The sequence below is a fragment of the Mesoplodon densirostris genome, chromosome 3 (assembly GCF_025265405.1).
Source record: "Mesoplodon densirostris isolate mMesDen1 chromosome 3, mMesDen1 primary haplotype, whole genome shotgun sequence".
Lineage (NCBI taxonomy): Eukaryota > Metazoa > Chordata > Mammalia > Artiodactyla > Ziphiidae > Mesoplodon > Mesoplodon densirostris.
The window spans coordinates 128355110-128378806 of NC_082663.1; the positions used below are offsets into that span (position 1 = coordinate 128355110).

Below are 23697 nucleotides of genomic sequence, written 5' to 3' on the forward strand. Positions count from 1 at the left end.
GAAAAGGGAGGAGAAACCAGGCATTGGCATCCACAACTTCCATCCCCATTCTCATTCCAGCACTTCCCACCTGATACCCTACAATCTAGCCAGACCAAACTTCTTTACAGACACATCCTGCCTGTTTTCTATCTCTATGTCTTTGCTCTCACTGTTTTCGCTGCCTGTAACGTTATCTTCTCATTGCAGGCTCACCCAAGTGTCTGTCATCCATTACTGTCTCCATGATCAGTAAGATATTCTTGCTTTGTCTGAATGAATTCCAAGAACACTTTATCTCTCCTCTGGCACTTTTCACATAATAATTTTTAATTAAATTATTTTGTACATATTTATCTCCTCTACTAGATTGTAGGTTCCTTAAGGATGGAGATCATTTCTACTTAGCATTAGTTCTCCCAATAGAAATTGGCACAGAATGCAACAAACATTCCTAAGTGGACTGATGAAAAGTGGGGATAGTTTTTATGGTGACTATAGGCCTAAGTAAAGGAAAAGTACAGAAAAAATATATAGCTATTCCTTGTCCCAAACCCACAGCCTCCTCATCCACCTCACCCAGTTTCCTAACAGCAACCAAGCTGTAGTCAATTTAGTCAACAGTGCCACCTAGTGGGAATTATGGGTAATTATTAAACCAGAACCACTACACCTTCAGAGCGACTTCTTTTTGTTAATCCTTAGGAAAACTGTGCACAGACTGTGTTCTCCCATTTTTACATCTTTCCTAGACCACAGCTCAGTTAATTCCACTCCACAAATTCTTCCATAGGTACATATAAATTCCCTTTCGCTTTTTTTATTTTTCTGTTCCAATTCTCTTCTAAACATCCAGAGTCTGAAAGTTTCTTAAAGTTTCTAAAAGTTCTAAGCCTCCATCTGTTCTTGCAACAGTTACGTTTTACATATTTTTAAAATTTACTTCAAGTGAAATATCATGCTTTTTAAAGTATAAATGGGCTAGCCTGGAAACTTGACTACAATTTATAGCCTTGTTTCCAAGTGTTTCAGAATTCAAACAGTGAACTTTTAGAAGTTAACCCACTTGTAAATCGTTGGTTGTCTGCTTTAGAATTTAAACTGACCTTTTCAAATTGGAAAAGTGGGCAGGAACAAAGAGGAATTGGCAAACAATAACGGCTCACAGCTATTTAAGGATTACAAAGTGGGTTTGTACCATCATTTCATTTGCCCTCCTAACAGCCTTGTGAGGTCAGTATGAGGTTTCCCACAGCACAGATGAGCAAGCAAACCTCAAAGGCTTAAAGTGGTACACTTAGTAATTAGAAGAGCAAGAGCTCACACACAAGTTTTCAGACTCCAATCCCGTTGTTTTTTCACTACACCATATTTCCTCTGTGCTCATACACAGATATACTAAACAAACTACTGATGCAATCTGGCGAAGCCAGGGCTAATTTCAACTTGCCCATCAAAGCAATGGAGGAAATAGTCCCAGGCCAGGAAAACGCAGGATGCTTTTTCCCAAGTCCTCCCTTGTGCCTTTGCATAAGATGGTCCCAATGCCAGAATGTTCTAAGTAAAGGAGTGGCCTAGCCAAAACTTCAAACTGTGACCTGGCCTATCTTGGGGAGGAGGAGTGTCTAGAAGGCGAACTAGGCCTGGACTTCACTTTATGAAGGGTCTTAAATTTAGACATTTCATATTGTCTATAAACGGTTTGGACCTACTTTCACAGAGACACACTAATAGGATGAAAGATGTTGACATTCTTCAGACAGCTTTAAACTTAAATCCCATTCCTGACCACACTGGCCATAGCAATATTTTTTCTACATCCTGTAATCATTTTGGGAAGAGCACACTTAACATTGCACTGCATTTGTATGCTAAAAAAGTGTTCATTTCCACAATTTTTATCACTCCGTGTTGGCATTCTTCACGTTTTAGTGCACAGGGAACCTCGAAAGTTGGATGTGTCCCAAGCCATTGCCCACCTTTTAGCAATCCTTTCTCTCCTTTTCCTAGGTGGTTTTATTTTTTAAAGATCTTTATTACTTCACTCCTCTTTTACACCATTATTGACACTGTACCAGCATAGAGTTTGGTCCACTGTCTTGCACTGGAAGGTGCCCAGGAAAGACCTGTTTAATGGAGAAGATGAACCGAAAGCCAGGAAATGGGTGGCAGCGGCAGGCAAAGAGATTTTGATTCCTCTGTTGAAAAACAGGCTCTAACAGTCTGTACAATCTGAAAATGGACCGGGCTGGGAAGTGCAGTAGTAAGCCCCTCGTCACTAGCGGAATGCAAGCAGAGCTGAACAACGCCTTGGTCTGGGCTGGGGTGGGAAGCGCGGGCGTGGGTACGAAAGAAAGCGTGTGAACTGGGATGTGGGTCCTCTAGCCCCTCACGGAGGGGCATGAGGACTTGCGAAAGGCAGGGCGTGACGCGGAGCGTGTGTGCGGGACAAGGGACACCGGCGGCCCAGGGGGTGAGGCGGGCTCCGGGTCTATTCCGGGAGCGGCGTGCAGGGGCAGGCGAGGGCGGGCGGGGGCGCTGGGCGAGCATCCTGTCGGGGGAGGGGACGCGCGGAGGGCGCTCCAGCGGGCGGGACTGGAGAGCGCAGCTCGCCCGCAGCCGCCCGCCCCGCCGGAGGCACCGCGCCCTGCTCCGCGCAATCGATCGCCAGCGCCATGGACCGAGGCCGCGGTAAGAAGAAAAGTGGTGCCCACACTTGTTGCTTGGTGGGGAGGGGAGAACCGAGAGATCTAGAGGCCAGAGAGGACGAGGGAGAGACGGGCGGTGGGGCCGGGGTGAGGAGTGTGGGCGCGTGGGCGCGTGGAGCGGGTAGGGGGGGGTCGAAGGCCGGGCGCTGTGGGTACAGGTGCCTCCTGGGCCAGGGCTGCTAGGGGTCTGTTAGGAACTCATGTGTTAGGGACTCGTCCCGGAGCTGAGTCGCCTCCTGTTTGTGAAACCAGCGTTTTCATACACTTGGAGTCTTAACTTCATAAAAGAATGCCCCACAGGATTCCTGAGGACGGCGAGCTCCTCTGACCCCATCCCACCTCCCCACCACCCCCACCGAAAGTAAAATAGGGCTAACGAGTCACGCTCCTGAAAACCACCGGACATGCGAAGCCCCTACTGTTCGCTCGCTGAGAAGCCCCAGGAGACGAAGTGTGCAGCTACCCAGGGTATCGGGAGGAGGAGCTGCAGGAGTGCATGTGGGTGGCACATGGGTGTCGGAGCCCTGGCTCTGTTCCTGACAAGCTGCGTGACCTTAACCTACCCTTTTTCTCTCTGGGCTAGTGACGAGGTTAGACCACATGGTCTCTGAGACCCTTTCTTGCTTGGACTCTTTTTCAGGAGACGAGAGTATTTGATAAAGTTTCACAGACATGGTGGGGGCTTGTTGAAACTGCAATCGACAGGAGCAAAGAGAGGGCATTTATGGGGGGCATTCATTGGGGCCTGTGCTTAAGTAAAGGCCTGGACACCTCAATGGGCTCATGTCTGTAAAGAAGGTGGCCTGCTTGGACATGGGGGCGGTGTCAAAGGCGGACAGCCAGAACACCAGTGTCCTAACTTCCCACCTCTGGAACCCAAGGGGATCACAGGTGTGAATGCACTTGGTAAACTGGCGAGCGCTGTGCCAACACGAGAAGCATTATCATTCTTGTTATAGTTATTATTATTAATGGAAAATGCCTCCCCTTCCCTACAATAATCTTACACCCTTCCTCCATCTGCCTGTTTGCTGTGCTAAGGCCTCCAAGGGGAAAAAAAGGAGTGGCCAGGGGTGTGGAAGCAATTAGGAAGGGCAGTGGGGGCAGGGATGAGAAGAAGAGCAGGTGTCAGGGTAACCTCTCTGCACCCCTGTTACACGGGTAAAGCCAGAGTTCAGACTTCCAGGTCAAGGTGCTGAGGACAACTTCCCCACCCACACCATCTCCAACACACAAAATGCTGCATCCACCCCCTATTAGGAGCTGGAAGGGCAGGAAAAAAATGGAGGGGGCTTCCGTTTGGCTCTTTGGGGACCGAGGCTGTGATGTGTAAAGCAGTTCTCACCTGTTAACTGACTCCTGGACAAGTCTGCAAAGAGCAGACGCACTCGCCAGGGAGGAAAAAGAAAAGAGAGAAGAGGCACCTCTAATATCCCTCAGTCCCCCATCCCCACTTCCCACATTGTACATTTAAAGCAAAGAGCACTGCCCTTCACCCCATCACACCCCAAAAGCTGCCAAATACCACCCTGTCCCCAGTACAAAATCCCCATAACTAGCCTACCTGGAGCTGTGGAAAACAGACCACCCAGAGCTTTGACAGACCATGAGTGATAATAATTCACTCAGTTTAAAATGCTTAATAACTGATGCCTCACTCAAGAAGGCTGCTTCCAGACCACTCTTCCTAGGAAGCCAGACTTCCCGGGAATCTATTAGTACTCAGAATGCTCTAGGGCTCTGACCTTCTCCCCTGCTACGGGCTTTCCTAGCCTACTTTCCTTCTCCTTCATAGCCCTTGTCATGATGTGCCATTACTCTAAGAGCTAGTTATCTGACTATGTGTTTAGTATCGACCTTCCCTGCCAGAATGTAAGCTTCCGGAAGGTTGAGAGTGGATCTGAGTGGTCACCGTGCTGACACCAATGCCTGGCACACAGTGGGAGCTCACTAACAGTGGTTCAAGTAGTTCATTAGTAATATGACACACACTTTATAGTGTATCCCAAGTTGATTAATTGTAATGCTGATTTTTAAAAATACATACCACAAAATCCTCACATCAGAACCATTCTTTGTGACTTGCAAAGGCCTTCTCAAATGCGAGTGAAGTGGATGAGGCACAACAGGACCAGGTCATCTGTCTAGATCCTAAGCTGTCTACCCTGAGAAACCACTGCAAACACTGTACGAATTAAAACTATATATGAACTAGAATGCAAAATCTGTGTGGGTTTTTAAGATAAAATGTGAGAGACTTCACAAATCATTCCAGTGGAAATTCCTTCTTGTGCCCATATCCCCAGGAGGGTGTGAACACTCTCTTCTTTTGCCAGGGAAATTTTAAGAAGCACAGGTCTCATTTCAGCCCCATACCGACCACGTGGGGAGTGAGACTGTCATGCCCAGGGAAGGAAACCACACTTCACTATTTTTTTTTTTTTTTTGTGGTATGCGGGCCTCTCACTGTTGTGGCCTCCCCCGTCGCGGAGCACAGGCTCCGGACGCGCAGGCTCCGGACGCGCAGGCTCAGCGGCCATGGCTCACGGGCCCAGCCGCTCCGCGGCATATGGGATCCTCCCAGACCGGGGCACGAACCCGGATCCCCTGCATCGGCAGGCGGACTCTCAACCACTTGCGCCACCAGGGAGGCCCCACACTTCACTATTAATAACAGTAACAACTGAAATCATCAAGGTCTTATCATGTGCCAGGCAACATGCTCAGCTTTTTACATGGCTTCTCTTGGAAAAAGCGATGAGATGGGGCCATGACTAGGTTCTATCATTAATCCCTACCTCACAGGAAAGCAGGCTTGGCAGTGTATTAGTCAGCTAGGGCTGCCATAACAAAATACCACAGACTGGGTGGCTCAAACAACAAATTATATCCTTACAGTTCAGGAAGCTAGAAGTCCAAGATCAAGGTGCCATCCGGGTTGATTTCTGGTGAAGCCTCTCTTCCAGGCTTGTATATGGCTGCCTTCTCACTGTGTCCTCACATGACCTCTTCCCTGTGCACAGAGAGAGAAAAAGAGAGAGATCTCTGGTGTCTCTTCCTCTTCCTGGAAGGGCATCAGTCCTATTAGATTAGGGACCACCTTTATGACCTCATTTAACCTTAATTACCTCCTTTAAGGCCCTATCTCCAAATGCAGTCACACTGGGGGTTAGGGCTTCAATGTATGGACTGGGGGGGTGGGGGACACAATTCAGTCCGTAACAGCAGGATTAGATCACTGACATTAACTTATACAGTCACTTGCCATGTGAGAGACAGAGCTGGGTTTGAACCAAAGTCCTGATCTTAAGCTTGCTGCTGGCTGCCTCTATAGTGGCAGGTGACCTGCCCAAGCCCTAGAGTAGGGCTTGGACGCCAAATCTTCCTGCTGCAGGTCCAGGCACCTCCATTATGCCACAACTATACTGTTCAGATCTTCAGTAGCAATTACAGCATAGAAGCTCGTCATCGAAGTCAACTGACTTGAGAATGAAAACAAACCTGGGAAGTAGGATTTCTAGTCTAACAGGATATGTGTCTTCCCATGAGTAAGGCAGGATTCATATAACATAGTAACAGACGCAGAAACCACTTACATTATAATGAAATTCCTTCCAGCAGGAAGGAATTCATGAATATCATTCAAAGAGAATCAGCCATTGGTGAAGGTAACACCTTCACTATAGACTAATGATTATGGCCACCACCTTCTACAGGACCAGTAACTTAACTCTTTATCCTCTAATGAGGATAAAATATGGATACTGATGATGCCTACTTCTTGAGGTTGTTATAAATATTAAGTATATGGAAAATACTTCAAATAATGCCTAGCATATGAGAACCAATCAATAAATGCTGGCTATTGTAATAATTACAGTCTTTCGTTAATCAGATTCAACATAATAAAATTCTATTGGCCCCAAGCTGGTCTGACTCTGAGGACACTTTTTGAGTCCCTACTCCGTTTTAAGAACTGGGCTAGACAACTTTGTATACAACTCAAAGACAGGGACCATGTCATAATTTCTGTATCCTTGGAGCTCCTTCATGGTGCTTGTCTCTCGGAAATCCATCTCTGACGTGCAATAACTGAACCATCTGATGGGCGTTTCTGAGTGACTGATAAAATATTAATACATAAGGCCAATGTGTCTATTTTCTCTTATTTATTCTATTTATTCCTGCCTACTGACTATGGTTATGTCTTCACAATTTTGCTTTTGCGAACTTTCTAGTCTTCTCGAGTTATCTTTGCTTTAAAGCCTTTGGTCTAAATTTTCTCTAATTTTTAATACACCTTCTTAATGTCCAAGGTTGTATCTGATATGCCTGGCTCATATGAAACAATCACTTTCCCCAAAGTTCCTTTCCTTTCTACTTGACAACTAGTTCTTTTTCAACTAGTTGCATTCAACCCAAGATGGGAGTTTCTTTTGCTGAATTATATTCTCTGGGAGACCATATTGTCTCCTGGGCAACTCAAGACATAATCTGAAGCTCTGCTTTTCATTAAGTGATATTTTTATTATTTAAGAGATGCTAGAAGAACCTACTCGTGTCTTGCCTTTGTTGGACCAGCTTTGAGATCTATACTAGGAAAGCCACATCTTCCCTATCTGCGGCTTCCATTGGCCAAGTAGCCCATAGCCATTCCTATGATGAGCTCCCATCCATAACTCATTGCCCAACTTCTGTCCCCAAGGCTGTAAATTCCCATACCTCTTTCCTGACATCTGAGTTCATGCTCTCCTCCTATCAATTACTGTTCTTCCAAAAGGAACATGCACCCATATTCATGTTTTCCCTCCAAACATGTTCCATAAGGTCATCTTTGTCGGCCTGGAGACTCAGTAGAGCTGAGTCATTCAGAGAATGGACAAATTTAGGCTTTGACCACAACTTCCTAGCTGTATGATCTTGTATGAATTGGATAAATTACTTAATTTCTCTGAATGTCAGTTTCATTTCATTTGGAGTGTCATGGGAAAAGGTAATGCAGGTAAGGTAGCACTTAGGAAACATTCAGTAGATGACAGATGTTACATTTATCCAATATAATTACTTGGATTTTAGCCACACTCTGCAATGGGTGTATGTATAGGATTTAACCTTACTCTCTTCCCTGAAGAGGCTTCTGCTGGCACTAGACATCACTTCCACTGCCTTGTCCCACACAGGGTTTATTCTGCCTCTCCCTCAACTATCAGTTTCAAACCCCACTTCTCACATGGGTGAGTACCCTGCGAGTAAGTTCTTCCCTCCCCACTCTCTGCCAAGAGCCTATCATTATTTCATTCTGATCTTTGGTTCGGAAAAACAACCCTGTTTTTGGATACCATTAGCTTCTCATACCCTTCTTACCCTTCTACAAAAACCTTGCAATTGAACAGAAAAATAAAACCCCACCACCATACACACAAACGGCAGCTTCCCGTTTCTTCCTACACACTTCTCTCCCTCCCTGCAGTCTCACTTCCGGTCACACCTTCTGCTGAAAGCCCACATCTAAGGGTCACAAACGGCTTCCATTTTGTCTAATTTTTCACCCTTCCCAGTCCCATCTTCTGGGCTTCTCTGTAGCTCTGACCTTCTACTCTTTTCTAAATGGATTCTCCTATTTGCAAAGATGGAGAAAGCATGGATTTTGCAATCCAATAAACCTAGGTTAACCAGTGCTCCATCCCTCTGCCAGAAGCCTTTTCTGCCTCTCCTTCTCCCACCTCCAATCCCACTGTTATAGGTGCTCATAGCCTCTGGGCTTCTCTTGCTCTAAGGCAAGTGACCCAACTAAGTCTTATTCTGCTAGTCTGCAAAGCAGGAATAATGACACCCAAAATTGGGAGACTGCAATTTGGTAATATTTGCCCAGCACCCAGCGCCTGGCCCATGATAAGTGCTTACTAACTGTTATTTCCCATCTTTTCTCTAGCTCACTTTTTCTTCTTTGATGGCTCTTGCCCCTTTCTCCCCACCACCTCAGCCCTCTCTCTAAACTCACACCTGTGGACAACGAAGCCCCGTTATGACGTCTACTCTTTTTTGGCCTCTCACTGTTGCGGCCTCTCCCGTTGCGGAGCACAGGCTCTAGACGCGCAGGCTCAGCGGCCATGGCTCACGGGCCCAGCCGCTCCGCGGCATGTGGGATCTTCCCGGACCGGGGCACGAACCCGTGTCCCCTGCGTCGGCAGGCGGACTCTCAACCACTGCGCCACCAGGGAAGCCCATGACGTCTACTCTTAATGTCCATTTTCAGCCATGAGTTGAGCTCCACTCTCCTGCACTGGCTCCTGCCTGTGGAAGTTTCCATTTGGAAGTCAACTCAACCTCCAAGTGACCCAATTTTGAACTCATCTTATTCACCACCAAATCAGATCACCCTTCCTGTTTCTCTTTTTCTGTTAACAACACAATCACGTGAGGAGCTATTGAAGGAAATGGGGCTGTTTTTGAATGAGACTAAATTTGAAGGGGGTACATGAGATCAGTTCTCAAACTAGCTGTCCTATAGAAGAGGTGATAGAAAGACTCTCCAGAAGGCTATACAAGAGGTTAAACACAGACCAACTGGGGCACAATCTGGGAGAAGCATACAAATGAAAAGAGCTATTCAGTGACAGAGTAGGAGGTGCCCAGGAACATAACGAAGCAGAGGCTGAGTGGCCACAGATCAGGGAGCCCCAGAGTGGCTCCTATCATAGTAATAGGGATCACAGTAATATATAAGTTAAAACAACTGTCACTCAATTCAAGAGGTTTCCATAGGCATGACCCTTTTGCAAACTATAGAGAACAGGACTTGTAGGAGTATATACTTCAACCTGAAGCATTCATCTTTTTTTTGGCGGGGGGGGGGGTGGTACGCGGGCCTCTCACTGCTGTGGCCTCTCCCATTGCAGAGCACAGGCTCTGGACGCACAGGCTCAGCGGCCATGGCTCACGGGCCCAGCCGCTCCGCGGCATGTGGAACCTTCCCTGACCGGGGCACGAACCCGTGTCCCCTGCATCGGCAGGCGGACTGTCAACCACTGCGCCACCAGGGAAGCCCTGAAGCATTCATCTTTTATTCAAATGTGCAATATATCATAGATTTTAATGGGACTTATGAATTATCTATGCTTGTGGATAGAATTTGGGAAGAAGAGGATGCAATTAAAGATAGTTACTTAAAGCTGTAGATCTGATCGTACTTAAACTCTTTAATGGTTTCTCATTGTTCTTAAGATATAGACTACAGTCCTGGTGGTGGCCCTCAAGGACCCACCCTGCCTGTCACCAACTCACTTTGGGCCCCTGCCCATCTCTTACTATGGGCTCTCCTCACACTGGCCTTTGTACCTTCACCAGGTTAACTCCTTCCTGCTCATCCTTAGCGATCTGCTCAAACATTACTTCCTCAAGACAATCTTTCCCTGTCTCCCAAGCTACATCCCCCATTACAGGTAACCCTAGCACTCTGTACGTCTCATTGGTTACCATCTTTGCAGTTATGATTAATTATGGGAATGAATTAGCTGTTAATGTGAGCTCTGTGAGGGCAGGGTCCTTCTTACCTTGTTCATAGTTCTTTTCCTAGCACCTAGTGTAGTGCTTTGCATGTAGTATATTCGCAAAAAATGTTGAGGTGATGAATAAATGAAAGAAAAAATACAAAATTCACAGAGTAGAGTTGGATACGGCCACTTTCAGCTCCAGGATTTTCCATGTCAATGATTCCTATTTTGGGGACAGAAACACAGACTTCGTCATTATTCATCGTTTCCTTTGCTTTCATCCTTTCTGCAATCACACCCCTAATTCTGTTGACTGTTATTGAAAAACGTATCCTGGATGGCTTCTTCTCCTATATCCCGTCATCTCCTATAGGAGTTTCCTGTTTCTACTCTTGCATGTCCAGCCTCCCTTAAGGACCACCCTCTATTGTCTAAAGCAGTGGTTCTCGAATCCAGCTGGGCCCAGAATCATCTCCTAGGGAGCCTACTGAAACTATACCCCCAGAGGTCTGATCAGTGGGTCTGGAGTGAGGTTTGGGAATGTGTACTTCTTGCAAAGCTTCACGTGAGTCTGATATGCTCACTGTTCTAGTGCACTGGTTTATCATAACCCTTGACCTTGCTCAAACACCTTGCTTGATTCCATTACTTGCTCTAGCACTGCCTTTCACACTTTTCAACCAAGTGAAACTCTAGGGTTTGGGTCTGTTACCCAAAGTGTTTTCCAAAAGCTTGAAATGTCTCATTTTATCTAAAGTCAAACAAATTTCTATTATCGTCCATAACATAACTGAACAAACACCCCCAAAAAATCTTTGTGCGGTGGACTTCCAGAGACACACTGTCTTTTTCTCGGGGTTTCTTCCCTAACCCCACCCTGCCCTCTGCCATGGACTCCCAGAGTCTGTGAACTCTAGCCTGAGAAGACAAACCTCCAATAAATGTGCCAGCACACAGGGCCAGCTGGGAAATGGATCTGGACACAGAAGCAGAAATCCCATGTCCTAGCACTGGCTCAGCCACTCACTTCTGCAATATAAGTACATATATTTTTATAAAGCTTTTAAATTCTAGAAACCTTTTCACATTCATCAGTCGTGTCCATTCCCACGTAGTGTCAGGGTTGTTGATCATGGAGTGCTTCCTTTGGCGCTTGGGCAACCTCTGGTAATCATGCATGCTCTCACTCGTCAGTCATCCACAGGGGGGTCACTCTGGGCCAGAAGGAACCTGTGTAATAGCAGGGATATTCAAACAGAGAATTGACCACTAAAATCCTTTCTCTGGAACCCTTTCAGCCTTATGTTTCTCTTCTTTTCTTAACTCTGGCAAAAGCCTTGTGAAGGGATCAGCTGAGACATTCTCCCCATTGGACAGATGTAAAAACTGAGGTTCAAAAAGATGACTCTGCTAGTCCCTCTCCCTGAAAGAGACCACTCAGCATCACCTCCATGAAAACTACCTGCCACATCCTCCCTCGACCTTCCCACTGACTTTGGGTCAGCACCACCCTCCTCAGTCTCAGCTTTTAGAAGATTTTATTGTACTAACTTAAATGCCTCCTGTGTGTGTATATGAACCTGTGCTCTGAGACTGTCTCTACATCTCATTTCCAGTGTCTAGCACATAGAAGATGTTTAATAATAGCCAACTGAGCGCTCACCATGAGTCAGGCAGTTTACATATGTACATTGAGCCATTTAATTCTCTCAACAATCATGAAGTTGATGCAGTTTGACTTTCATGTACATAAAATATGCCATTAATTTTACTGGGGGAGAAATTCCATCCAAAAATGTTGCCAGCAGTTGTGAGTGGACAGTGTCTGTACAGAGTACAGCTTTTATTTTCTAAAATCACGGCTAGGGCATGTATATCAATTATAAACATATAAATACAACTTTGTATTAAAAATTTTGTAGTTTATGGCAAAATCTGGTTCTGCGGTAGACTAATAAGTACAGTTCTTGTGAAGGCATGTTTGTGGCCCATGTCAGTGTGTGAATGCATAGGTAATTTGAAGTTTTGGATACATTTGTGATATTTATCTTCCCTGAGCCCTGCAGTCTCACCACCACCACCTCCCAACAGAATTCGATGGGAATGTTCATCATGACTTTGTCATCTGATGCACTTTAAGTTTATTTACTGTAATTTATTTTCGGCACCTACTTTAAAATGTGTTGTATATGTATTTTTTAAAATATCCCCATTTTACAGATGAAGAAACTGAGGCTCAGAAAGGTCGATTTATTCACCCAGCCCTGCCCACCTCCAAACATAAATTCTTTACCATTGCTCTCCACTGCTTCTCCAGTGGAGAGGGGCATTCCCAGGTCAATTATGTGAAGGACTTGCCAGATAAGCCACAAGGACTTACTAGGTAAAGATTTCAAGGTGAGAAGCATGCGAGGGAAAGGGGATCTAAACAATTCCGGGATAGACGCCCTCCATCAATGAACGGTATGGCCAGGCAGCTGGTGTGAGATTTTTGTTTCTTACCCTTTACACTCTTCCCACTGTGGCCCTTGGAGTTTTGGTGTTTAGAATTCAAGAAACTCATCCTCCTGGAACTGGCAAAGAGCCTGCCCCAGGAGGGCCCAGGCAGGGTTTGTCCTCCATCTAAAATTCCACTTGGGGAATCCCAGCCACACCCCAAGTGGGGGTGGAGAGGCAGAGCCTGCCAGGCCTGATTCTTCTCCCTGCACAGCTGTCAGGCTGCAGAGGGGGCAGAATGTGGCACCACATTGCAGTCATTCCAGCTCTGGGGAATTTACCGACAGCACGTCCCACAGGAGGCAAGCTCAGGGGCTTTTTATAGCCCTGTAAGAACCTAGGAGAAAACTGATATCCTGAGAGGGAGAAGTGGGCACGTGTCTTTTCCAGGCACCATTCCCTCAACCATGTAATCTCAGATGCCCGCAATCCAAATCAGGGTAAGGGTCATGGCTAAGTGAGCAGTGTGGAATGATGGAAGCATGCTCGCTGTCCGGGGGACAGGGGTTCCAACCAAATCCAGTTCCTTGAATCCCCTCCTTGGGCTTCAATTTCTTCACCTGTCAGACAGAAGTATTTATTATAGCACAGGTATCAGCACACCTCAGCTGGTAGACCAAATCCAGTCCACCATGTCTTTTTTTAAATAAAGTTTTATTGGCACACAGCCATGGGCATTCATTATGTATTGTCTATGGCTGCTTTCTTGCTATTGAGTATTTGCAACAGAGGTCCCGCCCACACATGGCCTGAAAAGCCTAAAATAGCTACTATCTGGTCCTTTACACAAAAAGCTTGCCAACCCCTGGATTAAACTGCAGTGATTCTGGGAGTGTCTGCCTGGAGCACTGTGATGAGAAGGATTCTGAGGGTGTGTCCAGGCTGAGGAATGAAGCACTGCCCTTAGATCATACAAGAGTATATATTCAAGACTAATGTTGGAAAGATGCCAGAATGCCATTTACCAGTGTTTTTCAAACTACTTTTTGCAAACAAAATCTTAAGCAAAGACTTGCTCTGGGGGAAGTGGGAATGAAAATACTGAGTACAGTCCATTCCATCTTCCTACTCCCAAAGGCAGCCCCTAAAGAAGCCTCCCAGATCCCAAAGCTCCATCTGAAGAACATTTGGAAACCGCCTATCTAATCTTATGCCTCTCACTTTACAACTGGGAAAACTGAGGCTCAAGCAGTGGTGTCTTGCCTAAGATCACATGATGGACTCCTAGTCAGCTTTCCCCAGAACCGCTAACATGGTCATGAGGTGTCAGCAGAGCATGGACATAGTTCTGCTGGGGAGAAAACCTGTCCACTGGCCTTGGGGGCCTCAGGGCTGCCATTGGTATATGATTGGTCTGCCATGCCCTTGTTGACCCAGCAACCCCCAGGGGTTCAGGGCTGGGACTTGGCTGACACCTGCCCATGCTTCACAGTGATTTAGTCAAGGCTTGGAGCCTTCTTTCTGAGACCACCAGAATCAAAAGAAAAAAATCAATATCGAATTGGACCATATTTTAAAAAACATTTCATTGATACCAAGACATATTTTTAAAATCAGAACGTATCCTAAATTTGATATATTAATTTGTTCATTTTTCTGATTTTTTTTTTCAAATAGCTATTATTTAGTAGATAAGATATCTTTAAATCAGTGAAATCTTAGAACGGAGAAATTATGATAATTTATACTAAGGCTTTCTTTTGAAGATGGAATCAGATTTATTCATTTGTAGAATAAATATTTATTCTTCCTGCCCATTCTTGCTGAAGGGTTTGCAAAGAGCAGATCCAGCTGATATGAAACCAAGGGGGATTTTATTTTAGCTTTACTTGAACCAAGAAGAAAACTGATCTAGGAGTGCGCTGGGAAGCTGGAGGGACAAATCGCATTTCCTCACCTCCAGCCAGCAATCAGCTGTAGCTCTAAGGAGTAACAGAGGGGAAGCATAGGGTCCCTGCACCTCCAAATCTCCTAGTGAGGCAGAGAAACTAAGACTCTGTCACCAATTCCTGTGACATGAGGTCATATCTGGCAAGTGTCCATCAAAGAGAATAAATAAAGGCCCAGGAGACTCAAGGGACACTTTCTAGCCAGGAACCTCAGAAACACTGGGGGAACGGCATTCCAGGTGGAGAAAATGTCAGAGTAGAAAGAAGAGAGGCACAGAAGCCATGCTCAGGGCACAAAATGGTCAGCATGCTTACAGCCCAGAGAAGCAGGTAGAGGTAAAATAGAGCCTCAAGTAGGGCCTTATCATCCAGGTCCATAACTGAGAGTGTGACTGGTAACTAATAATAGAGGCAGCATAATGTGGGAGCCGAGTGCATTGGCTGCAGTGTCAGGTTGCCAGGGTTTGAATCCCAGCTCTACTCCTTCCACTTAGTCCCAAGTCTCAGTTTCTTCAACTAAAGATGGAGATAACAATCTCCTGTCTACTATGGGGGATAATTGGATTTGTGCAAGGAAAGCATTCAGCATGCAGGAAGCATACAATTAAAAAAAAAAGTTAATGCTTAAACTACAGGTCTACAAATGATCGCCTTTCTTAAAAAATCAGAATGGATTCCAAGTTCTCTGATGCTTTCCCTGGCACTTCTTGCCTGCCCATCCTGGGAAGGGATGGAATTACAGAGGGAATGATGATAAACCACAGGGAATACAGGGAGCATGTGAAGATCTTTCATCATCTGAGTCACAAAGGAAACTGGTACCTGGGCCCTGGGGAGCTATTGACAAGGTACAAGCAGGAGGGGGTTATGCTCTGTGTTGCCATTTGGGGGCAATGAAAGCTCACATCAGAGTAGAAAGGGAGAGATTGAAGAGAGGAGACCAGTTAGGAACTACAGCAAATACTGCAGGTGAGCAGCAAATTGTGTAAGATTAACTCACCTTCATGTTTAAGTTAAGAACAGGGAAACATAAAACTTCACATTCTGTCCATTTTCAAATAGAGTTGAGTGTATAGAATTGTTGATCTAATGGGAGAGCAAAGGAGACATCTGTCTGGGGTTCTTTAAGACTCAAGACATTCTTTCCCAGGACCTTCAGCCATCATTTTCTTGATCCCACCCCCAGCCCTGGAGGCAGGAATCACCCTAGGCATCTCCGAAAGCCTGCCCGGGGTGGCTGGGCTCTCTGTGGGCTGCATTCGCAGGGACCTGGCCCAGAACATAATCCAAGGTTACCACTGGAACGCTTTTGCAGGCAAGGCGAAGGAAGGAAGAGAGGGAAGAGGGTGGACCTTCCACCTGGGCAGCAGTCAGGGTGGCCATTCTGAGCCTAACATTTAGCCTCCCATCTAGAATGTCTAGACTAACCTCTGGGTAATGCCTGAATCCCCTGTGATTACTAGCAACAGCAACAACATTAATAGTAATAACCAACCTTTGCAGAAGGTTTCATATGTGCTTGGCACAGAGCTTCACACTTTTCATACATTATCTCCCTTTCTGCTCACCACAACCTTCTGATATGACTGCTCTCCTTACCTCTGCTTCACAGATGAGAAAACTGACGTCACCTGCCTCGGGTCGCTGGGCTAGGGAGGACAAATCCCAGGTGTGATTCTGCATGTTTCTCAACCCAGTCACCCAGTGTCACAGTTACCCACCGACTCACACCCCCCCCCACATTCCTGCCAAGGCACTGTCCACCTGGGCTCAGCCCACCTGGCTCTCTTCTTAGTTCAGACTTCTGGAGAGTTCCTATATACAGTGAACCTAATAATATGGTCTTAAGCGGCCACCACTCTTCCAGGACTGCCCTCCAGAGCCCCAGAGAACAAGTCTGCCCCACCTTCCTTCTTCCCCCATCCCCATGAGCCCTTCTGCTCTTGGAGATGGTTGTCATAGACAGGATTAATAGCCCCCTCCTTCGTCTGTGGTTGTTCCTCTGAATTCGGGCTGTTAGTTAATCCCTCTGCAGTGCACCTGCTGTGTGCCCACTACGGTACTGGGCACTGGGCAGCAGTGGCAGGTATTAAATCAGGCATCATCCCTACTCTCACTGTTCACGCTTTAAGGGAGGACGCTGAACAAACTGTCTGCTCTGGAGGCTATAACAGGGTGGCCTTACCTGTGCAGGAAGGCAGGACGGGCCTCCTGGAGGAAGTGGCCTCTAAACCAATTGTCAAAAAATAAGTGGGCACTCTCGGGGGAGTAGGGGAGATTTTAAATAATAACAATAGTCAATTCTGTATGTGTCAGGAACTGTTCTAAACAGTCCATATAACACCTCACTGGATCCTCATGGCAGCCCTGTAAGGTGTAGGTATGGTTATTATCCCCACTATTCAGATGAGGTGACACAGAGAAGTGAAGTAACTTGCCCAGGGTCATACAGCTAATAGGGGATAGTGGTTGGAGAACAAGCCATGCAGAGGAAACACCACAAGCAAAGAGTAATGGGGTAGGGCCTCAGATATTGAAAATAGGTAAGAAATAGTTAAAAAAAAAAAAAGTAATATTTTTTTAAACTCCATTGAACAGAACAAAGATAAATACATACTCTGTTCCCATTAGTGCAGCCTGAGGCCTCTACTGATGATTTTCTGATTCTTTAATCACACTAAGACTTCTGTGGGCTGATTGTCAACCTAATCCTTGCCTTTCTGAATAGGGATGCTATTCAGTCTCATCTCTTGAATCCTACACAGGTTACTTTTGTTTGACTGGTGGGGAGGGGAGCAGACGGCACATAGATCACTAATCACAATGTACCGATTTACACAACTTCAGTTTACAGAGTGCTGTCACTTTTCACAGACATTGTAAAATTTGAGTCTCACAACAGGCCTGAGAGGCAGATAGGGCAGTTACCATCACCCCACTTCAATGTTGAGGAAATTGAGGCTCAGAGGCATGAGGCAACTTGCCCAAGGCCACACAGCCAGTAAGTGTGGAGCTGGACCTTGAGCCCGGGGCTTTTGGCTCTAGTTCCTATGCTTTCTCCTCTACACCAAAACACAGCATACAGCGGGGGCCAGAAAGATGCAAACCTGGCACCTATGACCTCCAGCAAGTTCCTTAGCCTCTCTAGGGCTCAGAGTTTCTTGTCAGTAAAACTGTGATAAGAAGAGCTCCTACCACATGGGGTTGTTGCAAAGATTAAATAACGTAATAGGCACAGAGTGTTAGGCATGGAGAATCTTCCCACAGTGGAATATCATACAGCACAATGAATGAACACAATGACAGGCAATGATATGGATAAACCTTAGCAGTATCATGGTAAAGGAAAAAGTCACAAAAGATTACCTATAGCATTATGCCATTTTAATAAAGTTTAAAACAATTAAAATTTTGTATGGGTATATCTAGTTGCAATCTACAAGGGAAAGCAAGGATGTGTTGAATACAGCATTCAGGATGGCAGTTAGGTTGGAGGGGGAAGCAGAAGCATGGGATCATAGTTAGATGATGATATCATCTGGATTCAGGCTTTTGCTTTGAATGGTAGATTTGTGGGTACTTACTACATTAGCAAAAATAACTGATTACATAAATAAATAACTAAATAAAAGTGGAGCATGCATGGACCAATGATGAGTGTCTCATGAAGCAAGGATTAGGATTAACCGAAGTTTTGTCCACATGAAGTCCTAATTTATAAAAAGAAATAAAAGTGTTAGGCCCAGAGCCCAGATTGTAAGAAGTGTTCAATAAATGTTCACTGCCATCCTTGGATATCTTTATTATTATGTGCATTATTCACAAACCCCTAGCCAGACATCTTCAATGTCTGTCCCAGGCTATTGGTGAGATGGGTCCTCAAACTCAAACTTCTCAGAAGCAGAAAGCCCAGCCCCATCTAGGCTTCAGACCATGCACCCATCCTATGAATGGGCACCAGTGGGGAATGGTCGTGAGGGACTTACTCACTGCTGGTTCCATCAAGCTTTGGAGGTAGGGAACCTCTGTTAGAAGAAGGCGGCAAGAAGGAATTATGATGAAGCAACTGGAAGTTTAGGCCTTAGACTTAGGTCTAGGTTTGAATCTTGGTTCTGCTTGCCATGTGCCTTTTGACAAACAACTGTGCCTCTCTGAGCCTCATTTGGTTCATGTGTAAAACAGAGGGTGAAGAACAGCAACTACCTCACAGGGCCATTATGAGAATTAAATGAGGCAGTCCATGCAAAATGCTTAGCATAACATCTTGAACATCACTTAAGAGCTCAAAAATACGACCTGCCTTTATCGTTGGGTATCCCAGGCCACTCCTTTTAGTGAAGGAGATGATAGGGACTGCCGCAAATGGAAACAGCTGCCATCTTGTGTGTGAGGCGTGAGCATGTGTGTGTCACAGTTTTCCACTTCCTCCTGGAACCATTTCCTTTGTGAGCTAAACAGGGAGGAATCTGCACACAAAGGAACAATTCTGGGAGAGCCCAGTCCCACAGCCAAAACTTATTTCCTCGGAAGTCAGTGGCTTGCCCCACCCCCTCCTGTCTGGAAATGTCTTGATGAGAGGGAGCTACCGCTTCCCTGGCCGCCCAGGGCTGAGAAACAAGGTGTCCAGAACGAGGGCTGTCCTGGTGGATGACAAGACCTGGGCAGAGCTCCTGCTCAAAAGGCCATTAAGATGCAGGGTGTTTCCCTGAGCCTGTCACCCTGGCCTGACGACTCCCAGGAAGTGAGTCACCCCAAAACATCCCCACAACCTGCTTCCCCACTGACCTGCAACCCCCCTGACCTCTTGCCTCCCTGTCTTCCTGAAACGAGTACATCAGAGAATTGTGCTACAGAGGAACGTGTCCATCCCCAGTAAAAATCCCTACAGTTTACAAACTCTTACCCCACCATTCCCCGTTTCCCCTCCCACAAACCTGCACGTGGGGATTCTAAATCCCTTCTTAACAGAAGAGGAAAATGATGCTCAGAGGGGCTGACTGACTTACCCCAGATTCCACACTAGCAAGTAGGAGGAGTCAGAACCCAAACCAGATACTCTCCTACCAAATCCCAAATCTTCCACTCTTCTTTACCACTTCCCTAAGGATTCTGGGTTTCTCTCCCAGGGAGTCAAACTGTACTATTTTCTTCAGCATGAGGGATATTCAGTTTCCTGCATAAGCTGTAATTAACACACACAAAAGCCTTTCAAGGTGACCTCACCACCCCCTTTGCCTCCCTCACACAGGAGCTATATTTAACTCCTGGAAAGCAGTCAGCACAAGGCAGTGGCTTTGCAGCTGGGTTTCTTTGCTGCTCCTTTTTCATTCTTTTCCAGCCCACATGAACCATGGTCTTCCCTGTATGCTCTGGGACAACAGGAAGTGTTTGTTTTAGTGATCAACAATGCTAGTCCAACCAGTGAGGTCCCGTCCAACGTCCTGCCCACTGTTTGGCCTTCATTTGGACTCAGAGAAGTGCTTGTAAATTCAGAGGAAGGAAGTGAAACATCTCCATGGCCCCAGATGGGTAGATCTGCAGTAACTTGGAAGAGACTGTGGGCAGGGGAAGGAGAGATTTCTGTACCCACGAAGTGAAGGGGCAATTCCACCAGCCTCACCTGTGTGACTGGGGGCCTCTCTGCAGAGTTAACCCAGGGCTTAACATAGATGGAAGCAGCATCCTGAAGGAGCACTGGGAGAGGCATCTCTAAGTAGCCTCAGTAGTCTTCCCATTCTGCATTCCTCAGTTCCCACACCTGTAAGAATTAAATTATAGATTTCATTAATAATTATGTAAATAACACATGTAAATCTCTTAAAGCAAGGTATGACATATAATAGTAAAGGAAGAGTAATGCAAATAGCTAATATTTATTCAGTACTTACTATGTGCCAGACACTGTTTAAGGCACATTTTCATGTACTAGGGCCCATTCCCACTGCTGAGGTAGATATGCTCATAGGTCACCAATGATGTGCACTGGGAGGTTATATAAGTGTCCCAAAGGTGCACAGCTAGAAAATGGGGAACAAGACTTGAACTCAAGTAGTTCATATATTAATGTTAATTATTATCATTTATTTGTTAGGGTTAAAATCCACCAATTACAAAATACCCATCAGTAAACCAACTGGCAGCCATATTCACACAAGGGTTACAAGTTCAACCAAATAGGGTTTGAGGAGCTTAGCCACATGAGAAATTGGGCTTCTGCTCCCTTTTGTGCCCTGGGGCTTTTTGTTACCTGTGGGGTTTTTTTTTTTTTTTTGAGCATCTTCTTACTATCCTGAGTCACCATGAGGACAGACATGGTTTTAAAATCACATTGACTAGCTGTTAGACTTTATCAAGTCTTAGGAAAACTTTGCTTCAAGAATTCACTCATTCCACAAATACTTAAGCACTTATTCTGTGTCAGGCACCAGAAGACGCTGGCACTATTCCTACCCTCAAGGAGTTAAGGCTCAGGTGGGGGAAACTGACATTAATCAGAGAAATACATACTTAAATACAGCCATCCTTTGGTATCTGCAGGGAACTGATTCCAGGACCCTCGCAGCTCCCAAAATCCTCGGATGCTCAAGTCCCTCACAGTCAGTCCCATGGGTCCTGCATCCATGGGTTTTGCATCCAGGGATCCAGAAGACCAGTGAAAAGTATAACATTTCACCATGATAAGTACCACAGGGAGAGTGATGCTATGTCAGCATAAAATAGAGGGAATGTATGTGGTCCAGAGGACAGGGAAGGTTTCCGTGAGGAAGTCATGAGTGAGTAGAGGATTGAAGGGGGCCATTACTGGTTAGCAGAAGGGAATTCTGACAGGAAGAGGGAACAGCATATGCAAAGACCTGGGGTTAAGAGGCTGAGGAACATAGCATAAAGCAGCCTGGAGGGAGGTCTGTCTGGAAGGGCCTGCAGGGTTGGAAGCCACAGAAAAGGCTCCTCTTTCCTTCCTTCCTCCTACCCAACTATTGAGACCACACCTGCTAAGCATACTGCTTTCCTTTCCAAGGTCAGTTACCGCCCCAGTGCTATAATAGGTCATACCTCATTAATGTGCTAGCTTGTTTAAACAGTATACTAAAAGTCATCTCTAAAATCATGATCAAAAAATTTTTAAGTAATGCACTGGTTCTTTCTCCAGGTAAGGAGCCCTTATGAGATGGAAACTGGGTTATTTTGTGGTTGGGAAATGAGAAAGGAAATTTGAGTGAACCAAAAGAAAAATTGCATATCCTTCATAAAACCACATTCTGACAACTCTTCCTATTTCCATTTTTAAATCATGCTGGTTGCATTTTCTCTGACTTTGATAACAAAGAAGGATGAGTTATCTTTGTCCTAAAGAGGCTTGTCAAGTAGTGAAATGGGGAAAAGAGAAATTGGTTTCGTCCTACTGCTTTGCATTTAATGAAATTGTAACTTGCAAGCTGTTTCCAAGAATTTTTATGAACTCCAGAGACTAAAAGGTGCCCAGGAATGAGATCACAAGTCAAAGTGCCCACCGGCTAGCTTGGTAGGAGCCCAAACAGGGTTTATTATTCCTGTGGTTTGCTGAAGATGAATTATTCACTTGACTTTTGTCATGGAAATTAGAGTTATTACCTTTGAGATCTCTAAATAAATCTGACCTTCCTTTCACTAGAGCCCAATACTGGCTGTGATGAAGGCCTTTTGCTTAAAGGTTTCACTTAGGCTGCACCAGGGATGCGATCCTGAAAACAAGTGGCAGTGCTTTTTGTCTGTGGCTTAAATTTCTGCTCTCTACCACCTCATGTTGATTTCACTTAGGTGGGGAGGGTGGAGGAGCAGAGAGAAAACTGATCTTAGTCTTAGCTGGGTATTCACCAGGAACAATACGCAGAGAGTGGTCTAATCTTAGATATATTTCTAAGTAGGTTTCTAATTTTATTTGGCAAACTTTTTTGCATCCCAGAGAACAACTATCACCCCTCTCGGGTTTCTGTGCCTGTCTATCCCACTTGGTAAAAGAGTGAAGACTTATAAACAATGATTAGACCATTTCTTCCTGGTTTTTCCTCACTGGAATTCACTGTACCTCCCTAAGGCTCAACTAAACCAAACAAGATCCGTGAAATGTATTCATGGTTCTAAATAAAATCTAGTCATAACAGGCAACCCTGTCCTGATGCCCTTAGCTGCCCACAGAGAGCAGAGATGACCTGGACCAGGAGCAAAGGTGGGAGGGGGGTGGGGTAGGAATTGGTGAAGGAGATTTTTCCTGACTGGGGACGGCAGGGACAGGATTCTGGGTTGCATTACTGCCCCTCCAACTGAAAGATGCTGTCCCTCCACGTGGCATGGAGGGGGTCCCTGGGATGGGAGCACTCTGAGGAAGAGGGCCCTACCACCTCCGACCGCCATAACCACCTGTGCCCAGTGTCAGGCCCAGGGCTGTGAACAGTCCACGTGGTGGGGCCTACAGAGTCCCACAATGTCCTCTTGCCCCAGGAACCCCCCTCCCTTGTGCCTAGCACCACACCTGAATCTGCTGGGAGATTACATACAAATGAAGGGAACACCGTTGAGTGCACTGAGCACCATATGTATCTTTTAATTTCATCTCTCCAGTGACCATGTGCAGCAGCTACTGTTTTACCCCCACTGTTTACAGATGAAGAACTGGACGCTAAGGAAAGTTAGGATATTTCCCCACAGCGGAAAATGGCAGAGCTGGGAGGGGGACCCGGATTGTGCACAGCCTGTGCTCTCAGCCACTCTTCTGTGACTTATCTAAGCATCAAGCCTAGGGTAAATTTAACACTAGATACTCATTTTCAATTAGTTGTGTGACCGTTGCTAAGTCAAATAAGTTAAGCTAAGTCTTGAATCCTCACTTTCCACATCTTTAAAATTAGAGGGTTGGACTAGGTCATCAAAATATTGTGTTCAACGAATAGATGCTTGTTGGGCATCTACTATGATTGAAACACAGATTAAGATGTGCCCTCATAAAGCCTGTTACAACAACTATAGCAAATCTGTTGCTAAATACTATCTGGTCAATACTCGGGAGTTTGCATAGTTCTGGGGAATATTAGGAAGCAGCAACAACAACGATAATATGGCCTCATTGATGAGTGCTGGCTCCAGGCACAGCACCAA

The 23697-nt window shown here is 45.7% G+C and overlaps 1 protein-coding gene across 1 annotated transcript in view; it reads left to right on the forward strand.

Moving 5' to 3' along the window:
• Positions 1-2617: 2617 nt before the first annotated feature.
• AFAP1L1 (actin filament associated protein 1 like 1) overlaps positions 2618-23697 on the forward strand; it is a 71777-nt gene continuing 50697 nt past the window's right edge. Inside the window, exon 1 of the mRNA XM_060092046.1 lies at positions 2618-2670. Coding sequence (XP_059948029.1) covers positions 2655-2670 — 16 coding nt within the window. The 5' untranslated portion in view covers positions 2618-2654. The remainder of the gene's footprint in view (positions 2671-23697) is intronic.